Genomic DNA, 10,760 nt, shown 5'->3' on the forward strand with positions numbered 1-10,760 from the left:
CAGGTCACCAGTACATGCACTTCAGTACCTGCTCCTCTTCTAATACAGGCCACCACTTCAACAACTTCAGTACCTGCTACTCTTCTAGTACAGGCCACCACTACATCCACTTCAGCACCTGCTCCTCTTCCAGTATAGGTCACCACTACATCCACTTCAGCACCTGCTCCTCTTTTAGTACAGGTCACCACTACATCCACTTCAGTACCTGCTCCTCTTCTAGTACAGGTCACCAGTACATGCACTTCAGTACTTGCTCCTCTTCTAGTAAAGGCCACCACTTCAACAACTTCAGTACCTGCTCCTCTTCTAGTACAGGCCACCACTACATCCACTTCAGCACCTGCTCCTCTTCCAGTACAGGTCACCACTACATCCACTTCAGTACCTGCTCCTCTTCTAGTACAGGTCACCAGTACATCCACTTCAGTACCTGTTCCTCTTCTAGTACAGCCCACCAGTACATCCACTTTAGCACCTGCTCCTCTTCCAGTACAGGTCACCAGTACATCCACTTCAGCACCTGCTCCTCTTCTAGTACAGCCTACCAGTACATCCACTTCAGCACCTGCTCCTCTTTTAGTACAGGTCACCACTACATCCACTTCAGTACCTGCTCCTCTTCTAGTACAGGTCACCAGTACATGCACTTCAGTACCTGCTCCTCTTCTAGTACAGGCCACCACTTCAACAACTTCAGTACCTGCTCCTCTTCTAGTACAGGCCACCACTACATCCACTTCAGCACCTGCTCCTCTTCCAGTACAGGTCACCACTACATCCACTTCAGCACCTGCTACTCTTTTAGTACAGGTCACCACTACATCCACTTCAGTACCTGCTCCTCTTCTAGTACAGGTCACCAGTACATGCACTTTAGTACCTGCTCCTCTTCTAGTAAAGGCCACCACTTCATCCACTTCAGCAACTGCTCCTCTTCCAGTACAGGTCACCACTACATCAACTTCAGTACCTGCTCCTCTTCTAGTACAGGTCACCAGTACATCCACTTCAGTACCTGTTCCTCTTCTAGTACAGCCCACCAGTACATCCACTTCAGCACCTGCTCCTCTTCCAGTACAGGTCACCAGAACATCCACTTCAGCACCTGCTCCTCTTCTAGTACAGCCCACCAGTACATCCACTTCAGCACCTGCTCCTCTTTTAGTACAGGTCACCACTACATCCACTTCAGCACCTGCTCCTCTTCTAGTACAGGTCACCAGTACATGCACTTCAGTATCTGCTCCTCTTCTAGTACAGGTCACCACTACATCCACTTTAGCACCTGCTCTTCATCCAGTATAGCCCACCAGTACATCCACTTCAGCAACTGCTCCTCTTCTAGTACAGGCCACCACTACATCCACTTCAGTACTTGCTCCTCTTCCAGTACAGGTCACCACTAAATCCACTTCAGCATCTGCTCCTCTTCTAGTACAGGCCACCACTACATCCACTTCAGTACCTGCTCCTCTTCCAGTACAGGCCACCACTACATCCACTTCAGTACTTGCTCCTCTTCTAGTACAGGTCACCAGTACATGCACTTCAGTACCTGCTCCTCTTCTAGTACAGGTCACCACTACATCCACTTCAGCACCTGCTCCTCTTCCAGTATAGCCCACCAGTACACCCACATCAGCACCTGCTCCTCTTCCAGTACAGGTCACCACTACATCCACTTCAGCTTCTGCTCCTCTTCTAGTACAGGCCAACACTACATCCACTTCAGCACTTGGTCCTCTTCTAGTGCAGGCCACCACTACATCCACTTCAGCATCTGCCATTCTTCAAAGTTGATGACTGATTAAAGGAGGATGGTACAGAGTGGTCTCATATTATGTTAGTATTCCAAGAAAATACAATGAACCGATGCTTGAAAAATCTGGTTGACAAATTTCACTCCTTACCAAATTCTTTATATTTCTGACAAATATAGGAACACCAAAAAAAAATTTGTGACCCTGAGGCCACTCCGTAGCGCTGGTCGCCCTAGATCACTAGTGCCCAAAAAATATATACATTTTTTATTATTATTTTTTTCCCCCAAAATGGGAATATTAACACCATAAACAATGTATATATATATAAAAAAAATATATATAACTGTCACTAAAACAGGAGCAGTATTCAATCAGTTTGTAAATTTATTTGACTGGGCAGATCGATCGCTGCTTCTTCATAAAGGGAGTGTCGGTCCCTAGGATAGTACAAGATATGGAGAATAAGTGGCAGACACGCCAAAGAGTGTCTGTCACTTTAAGAAGCGCGAATCTGCTCAGTAATTAAATGACCAAATGTTGATGGTAAAGAATAAACAATTTTTATTAAAATAACATAAAAAACAATTCATAATCCCCCCCTTCCCAATACATGTGCACAATAACGACAGACAGACAAGACAAACAACAAAAAACATATAATAAAAGCTAGATTAACTGAGAATGCCGTTTATTACAGTCACTTGGATTGTAGCAATATATAGGCAAGTGAATGAGGCTTTTGTGCAAATTAGCAAGAGGCTTATAAGGTGCTTGATATAGTTACCAGTCCTGTACACAAGGTTTGCGCTGTTTCAAAGAACAAGTGGAACTCAGGTCAGTCTCTCCAATTTACCAGAGATGTACTCCGGAGATAGCTGCGATGGGGACCTCTCCTGCTGGACCAGCCAGCTGGGTGAATATTTGTAATCCAAATGAATGCGCTTCTGGTCCTGCACTCACTTTTGCAGAAGCGCATTCATTTGGATTACAAATATTCACCCAGCTGGCTGGTCCAGCAGGAGAGGTCCCCATCGCAGCTATCTCCGGAGTACATCTCTGGTAAATTGGAGAGACTGACCTGAGTTCCACTTGTTCTTTGAAACAGCGCAAACCTTGTGTACAGGACTGGTAACTATATCAAGCACCTTATAAGCCTCTTGCTAATTTGCACAAAAGCCTCATTCACTTGCCTATATATTGCTACAATCCAAGTGACTGTAATAAACGGCATTCTCAGTTAATCTAGCTTTTATTATATGTTTTTTGTTGTTTGTCTTGTCTGTCTGTCGTTATTGTGCACATGTATTGGGAAGGGGGGGGATTATGAATTGTTTTTTATGTTATTTTAATAAAAATTGTTTATTCTTTACCATCAACATTTGGTCATTTAATTACTGAGCAGATTCGCGCTTCTTAAAGTGACAGACACTCTTTGGCGTGTCTGCCACTTATTCTCCAAATATAGGAACATGTTTTAATTGCTAAATAGACTTTTTTAATAAAATACTATGATTAAGATTATTATTTCTAGAAACATTGTTTTCTAGAATTTAGCATAATAATTGATGCAGTATGTCTGCCAGTAAAAGCTTCTAGTGTCAATATCGTGCAGGTATTTAATTAAAAGTATGCTTTTTTGTGACTTCTCCAAGCAGGTATGCCATCACAAACTGTGGAGCCATCACAAACTGGCCCTATGGAGCCATCTGTACCAGCTGAGGGGGTTGTGGGATTGGCCTGGCCAGTGGTCTAAGGGACCGGCCCACCAGCAAATTATCCCAGTGGGCCAATCCGTCCCTACGGCCAGATGACCCGTTGCGGGTGCGTCTATGTAGTGAAGGAGGGTGTTGGGATAGAGCGGCCCCGGCCCTACCCTGTCAGAGTGACCAGGCCCAGGACAATTGTCCCCATAGCACCCCTTGATGGTGGTCCTGTCTCCGAGGGGAGAAGTTAAATACAATTTCCTTTGAACTCCCCAGCAGCTTCCAAGACAGCTGGATCACATACGACAATACACCGTATGCAGTCCTTTTGCATATGATGTACTGTATGCAATCCCAGTTAAGACTGCCAGAGCCTGCTGGATACAATAAATCTATAGTGCAGCCCTTCCGATCTCAGGCTCCAATCCGAGGCGCATGGAACTGCACATCAACGGAATCGAAAACAAAACACACGTGATTTTACACTTTTCATTCAATTTCTCAGCCCAGTGTGTTGGAATCGGATAAAAAAGGGCCCTAATCGCACTAGTGTATGGGAGGGAGCCTTTAGTATCTACAATACAAAATGTATACATTTTCTTTTTTGTTCATGTTAAAACTCAATAAAAATGACTCAATTAAAAAAAAAAAACTAAAAATGATGTGCATAAAGACAGAATAAAAAGTTTTGTTTATCTACATATATAATTTAGATTCAAACCTTCTGTGCTACATTTAAACTGTAATAATGTCTTAGTTTATTAAATCCTAAATCACAATGTTACAGTACAACAAAAGCAAAATGAAAGTTTATAATGCGGAGAAGAGGAGAATGAAAAGTTTTATTTCTCTTTAAAAACTTTTTGATTAAAACCCAAAGGTTTAATTTAAAGTTTGAGCAGTTCCATAACTTTCCATCCCCATAGTAACAACTTAGTAGAATAGGGAATAGCACTGTATAAATTAGATACTTTTACACCGGAGTTCTGATTTATGACAATCTTATGGTGAGTGGTGATCTACATGATGAACTAAACAACACAGTGTTTCAGCGACTGATCAATGGCTGTGATAATGAGCTGTATTTTTACAGAATTGTGGGTAATATTTTGGAAACTGCAATGCATCCATAGTCCCAACATAGGGTGCAAAATATTTACTCAACAACTTTTACAAGACCAGGTAACATTTGTATCAGTAAAAGAAGTATCCGGGACGGACTTATATAAACTGTCATTTAAGATCATTGAGGACCACTGTAGGAGTAAACTGTCTTAAAAGGTATTTTTATTACATTTGCTTGATTTAAGCTATTATTAAATACAGTCTTGAAGATTTAATAACTGTAAGCGATAACCATTATATCAACATTACAAGTATTCTATGCTGACTATATAAAAAAAAAGCTGCGAAAACAGTGATGATTTAGCATCAAACATAAACTGAAAATGTATAATGATAAATGTTTTACACACAACTATAGGCACCAAGCACTGAACTTGTACACCACTGCATTCACACTACATTATATTAAATATGTTTTACACACAACATTAGACACCAAGCACTGACCTTGTACACCACTGCATCCACACTACATTATACTGCAGGATAAATAATATTTATTACCTTTAACAATATAAAATGTAAAAAGCAATATAATATAACTTAGACAATGCAAAACACAATATATATAAAAATTAGGAAAAAAACTATTAGCTTGTCACATCTGTGTCATCATTTGTGGTATATTCAATAAAAAAAAGTTTGTTTTATAGAATGAGTCACTCATTGATAAAAGCTGGGTAATGATGTTTGTATATAGCCATCGATACGATCCTCATGAGTTTTGGAGAATATTGTGGAAGTAAATAGAGTTCCTTCGTTTGTCGAAAAAAGGAGAATTGTTCCCCAATTTAATATATAAGACAAAGTATCCTGATGGCAGCCACTTGTCCTCTGGTGTGCTCTTTAGGGATTGCGCTAGGTATCCCAGATGGATAATGTGCCGCTTTACCAGTATTCCAGATGGCGCTCTATAGTTTCAGGAGATGTATGGTGGGATGAAGATCAATGGTAGATAATAATGTCCCAGTGAGATAAAATTGTAGATAGCTCAACGCGTTTCCCCGGATAATTTTATCTTACTGAGACATTATTATCTACCATTGATCTTCATCCCACCATACATCTCCTGAAACTATAGAGCGCCATCTGGAATACTGGTAAAGCGACACATTATCCATCTGGGATACCTAGCCCAGTCCTTAAAGAGCACACCAGAGGACAAGTGGCTGCCATCAGGATACTTTGTCTTATACATAGACATTAAATTGGGGAACAATTCTCTTTTTCACGACAAACAAAGGAACTCTATTTACTTCCACAATATTCTCCAAATATTCTCCAAATATTCTCCAAAATGACGATCGTATCTATGGCAATATACAAACATCTTTACCCAGCTTTTATCAATGAGTGACTCATTCTATAAAACAAACTTTTTTTATTGAATATACCACAAATGATGTCACAGATGTGACGAGCTAATAGTTTTTTTTTCCTCATTTTTATATATTGTGTTTTGCACTGTCTGAGTTATATTATATTGATTTTTACATTTTATATTATTAGAGGTAATAAATATTATTTATCTATGAGAACCGTCTAATCGTATTGTCCACAGCCAGCGCTGGCATACCTATTCTTGTTATATTGCCTTTTGGGGACCGACCACCCCCTACCAGATAATTGCCCGCCACGCATTTTCTTTCTATCTCCATTATACTGCAGGATAACTATGTATTTTAAATGGAAAGCCATTAAGAGCTTCAGGTCTATACATTTTTTTTGTTTTGGTATCTGACAATATTCTATAACTTTTCCAGATGGCAGAAAGTTCAGCTAATCTGGAAAGTGCCCATTTTATTGTAGATCCGTTTCATCGTACATCACAAAAGAATTCAGAACAGTACATCTGGATTCCCGCTCTATACCAGCCACTTGCAGTGCTCACAGAAACTTTTGATTGTAATTTAGTTTTTGAAAATATTTTCATAATGTTTATGAAAAAAAATGTTTAACACAGATGTAATAATATACAACATCTCATCAGCAAGCTGGACCCTTTGTTTGTGAAACATTTCATCTGCACAAGATGTTAATGTGATGGATCATTAATACTGTACATGGTAAGTGGTGAGATCCTTACACTGGCAGTGTCTAGCTATTAGATGGTTTGCCCCGAAAATACAGGTCTGTGATGGTAATAAGATAGGGTGTCTTGTTTTTACAGTAGGTCGATGGTATTGATGCCAATATCAGGGTATTCTTTCAATCACCAGATTAAGGATTGAAAAAATGCTCAATCCCAGGATTCCTGAGATCCCATGATTGACATCACTAATTAAAAAAAAAATCCATGTCCCCTTCCCCCCCAACCGACCACCGCACACAATTACTTACATAGTTGGTGGGTCAGGTGGTGCAGCCGGGGAGCAGGACTGACGGTGCAGGGTTGTCGCACTGAGCAGACCTCTGACATCACAAGACGCTGCGCAGAGCCGCACGCCAGGTCGAGAACAGCCAGGCAATGTCTGAGCGAGTGCATGCACATCGAATCCTGAGATTGGAAACTAATCCCGGGATTGAAACCCCAGCGATTTTGGCGCCAAATCCCAGGATACCGCCGATCCCGGAATTGGCCACTCTACTTGACACTGTCTATGGAGACAGTGAATAGGTCAGCACCATAATGGCTTTCGATCTGTATACCATATACCCCTTTAAATCATAAACATAAAATGGTTATTGATTAAATACACTTAAATAGCTGAGGATGTATTTCTTCCATTCATCATATGTTATTTTACTGTACTTCTAAATGATTATATTTTTAGTGTAGTACTTTCCTTTATTCTAAATGATATTGTTATTAGTGTGAACTTTATATATACACACAGCTGGTGTATATGAACATTGGAGTGTCAGTGTAACATTTAATTGGTTTGATATATTTCTAAGTACTTTTTATCCAGTAAATACACTTGGAGGAACATGGATATGACATCACTAAGGTGCTGGTCCTAGCAGTGCCCACTGTATTACTGTATAGTTTTAAGATATATCCCTTAAGAATAAAACAATTTAACAAAACCAGTTGAATTTATTTTTTAATAAACTTTATATAAAGTTATCCCACAGTAATGGGGGTGGAGTGGAGAGTTTGTGGGATATAAACTGTCACAGCTCAAAGTCAAAGCACAATGCAGAAGCCATCATTCCGATGGGCTTTTAATTAGTAATACTAATAACAATATGTTTCTAGAGAGAATAACTGAATAGCTGGGAATTGAATATGACATGAAGAACCAGACGTATATTAAAGAATTCCACTTGTTGGCGTTTTCGACAAAATCAGATTATACTGCGATAACGATATCTGTGTTTTTCTTCTTATATATATTCGGAGTTTTCATTAATTTTATTATAATCACAGTGATATATACAGATGCTCAGTTACACACCCCCATGTACCTATTACTTGGTAACCTGGCCTTAGTAGACATCTGTTATACAACCACTACTGTCCCTAAGCTGCTGCACATGTTACTATCTGGGGACAATACAGTGTCCTTCATACAATGCTTCACCCAGATGTACTTCTATATGTTTGTTGGTTGCACAGAGAATGTTCTTATATTCATTATGGCCTATGACCGGTATGTTGCTATATGTAATCCTTTACACTATCACTATATATTGAACAGGAAAATGTGTCTCTTACTGGTATCTGGCACTTGGCTATCAGGATGCTTGAATTCTTTCGTGTTTATAGTTCCAGTGTCCAATATGTTATTCTGTCATTCGAATACCATCCATCAGTTTTTCTGTGATGCGAAGGCTCTGATTAACATCTCCTGTGCTCCTGCCAAACAGTTTTATATTGTCATCTATATGGAATTATTGGTGTTTGGCTTTTTACCAGTCATGTTCTGTTTGGCATCTTATATAAAAATCATTAGGGTCATCTTACGGATAAAGTCAAAGGATGGAAGAAAAAAAGCCTTCTCCACCTGCTCATCCCACCTCACCATTGTCATTATGTACTATACGACTGGTGTGTCTGTGTATATGTTGCCACCGTCAGTATACTCCAATGTCCTAGAACCGATCTTTGCTGCCCTGTACTCAGTTGGCACTCCCATGATCAACCCTCTACTCTACAGTCTACGGAATAAAGAAGTGAAGAGGTCTCTGCTGAGACTCGTGGGGGTTCAACAAAGTATTAAACAATAAAGCAGAAATTTCAGTGGGGTACTGTAAGTAATTCAAAGAATGAAAGAAAGTAGTGAAAGAAAATTAACTTTGGTCATTTGTTATTGAGCAAAATAAACTACAGAAATAGCTTAGGAATATGTATTAATTGATCTTTATTTAAAATGAAGGGTACTCTGATGTTAATTGGCCAGAACAGTGATAATCAATATTTTAGGTGAAAACAGGGTACTTGTGTACTAGCATGGCACCCATCGCATCGCAGACCATAAGGCATGCGATGGCTTGCGATGGTATGTGATGCGATGTTACGCGATGGCAGGCGATGTTATACAATTTTAAATTGTATACCATCGCATTGTATGGCATTGTATGCCATTCTATCGCATATACTGTACAATGGTATGCAATTTAAAATTGTATAAGCACCCTAATGGGTTTTTCCATGTTAAAAGTGGCCCCTATAAGATAATTAAACGTGATGGGTGCTTAGTATGTTAAAAGCACCCCCAACGGCATCCCCACAATCAACGCCAACCCGAAGCATGGCGAGCGCGGCGGTACACGTCCTACGACCTTTTCATACCCCCAATATCCACGTCGGCGTGGAGTTGATTCTATATAGTTTGGTGAGCCTGAAGCGTGGCGAGCGGACGCGGAATACATGTAAAGTAATACGCTGCGCTCGCCATGCTTCGTGCTCGGTGGCTCGCTACGCTCGCCACACTATATAAAATAGACTCCACGTCGATGTGGATAGTGGGGGTATAAAAGGGTTGTAGGACGCGTACCGCCGCCCCTCACGGGCTTGCTGCGCTCGCCACACTTCGGGTTGGCGTTCATAGTGGGGGTAGCATGGGGGTGCATTTAACATTGTAAGCCCCCATTAGGGTGCTTATACAATTAAACATCGTATAGGGGGCTTATACAATTTAAAATCGCATTGCATCGCTGTGCATCGGGTGGATTATATGTCGTGCGACCTAATATTGTGGGCGCCGAAAGTACCGAAAACAGTCTAAATCAGAGTTATACTTACATACTTTAGCTAAACATGTATTAATTGTAACTGTTGTTAATTCTGGATAGTATTATTTGGTTCAATTTATATTTAAAAATATCCACACACAGGAAAAAATATATAATAAAAAAAAAGGGAGCAACAGGTGGGTACAGGAACAAGTGGGCAGTAAGGGAGCAACAGGTGGGTACAGGAACAAGTGGGCAGTATGCAAACTCATTATTTGTTGTAGCCACATAGGCAAACTTAGCCACCACGACATTGAAAAATTTCCTGGCCTCGACAATAGCAAGACCACTATGTGCGCAATTCCAAAATCTGATGGGCACAATAAAGGACAAGACCAACACAGCCATCCACCAGGCTCCATACACATATGCAAGACATATCATACGTCAATGGGCGGTATTCAATGTGAATACCTGCGAGGTGCAGCGAATCCTTTTTAGGATTCGCTGCACATTCGCCACGTTCCGGAGCCAGCGGGCTCCGGTATTCAACGTGTCAGGGGCTCGCTGCCCCTGACAGGCGAATATGAGCTCCTGCGGCGAATGCCGCAGGGAGCCTGAGGAGGGTGCCAGGCAGAGAGATGGAAGTCTCTCTGCCTGCCCCTGAACGTTTGTGGGGGGCAGGTGGGCTCCCCGGGTGCCAGGCAGCACAGGCTGCCCCCCGGGGGTGCCAGCAGGGGAGTGTATATTCACTATACCCGATTGTAACGATCGGGTGCAGTGAATATATAAATATGTAATGAGCGGCTCGGCTCCAGCGCCCCCTGCTGGCTGCTGTGTAAAAAAAAAAAAATATATTTTTTTTAAAATTAAATATATATTCATGTGCTTACAGCACATGAATAAAAGTAGCATGCCCCTCCTCAGAATAAAATTCCTGATTTTTTTACATCAAATGTAAAAAACAAAACACTTTATTTTAAAAGTTCACATTCCACTTCTCCATAAAAAGACTATGATTGCTACTCGGTGAATCATGGCGAAA

General features: G+C 40.7%; 1 protein-coding gene across 1 annotated transcript; it reads left to right on the forward strand.

The window, feature by feature from the left end:
* Positions 1-7,831: 7,831 nt before the first annotated feature.
* On the forward strand, positions 7,832-8,767 carry LOC146021161 (olfactory receptor 1M1-like). The gene has a single exon (XM_083154961.1). It carries the CDS (start codon positions 7,832-7,834, stop codon positions 8,765-8,767), a length of 936 nt encoding a protein of 311 aa, XP_083011087.1.
* The last annotated feature ends 1,993 nt before the right edge of the window (positions 8,768-10,760 follow it).

The sequence above is a fragment of the Crinia signifera genome, chromosome 7 (assembly GCF_055691185.1).
Source record: "Crinia signifera chromosome 7, ASM5569118v1, whole genome shotgun sequence".
Taxonomy (NCBI): Eukaryota; Metazoa; Chordata; class Amphibia; order Anura; family Myobatrachidae; genus Crinia; species Crinia signifera.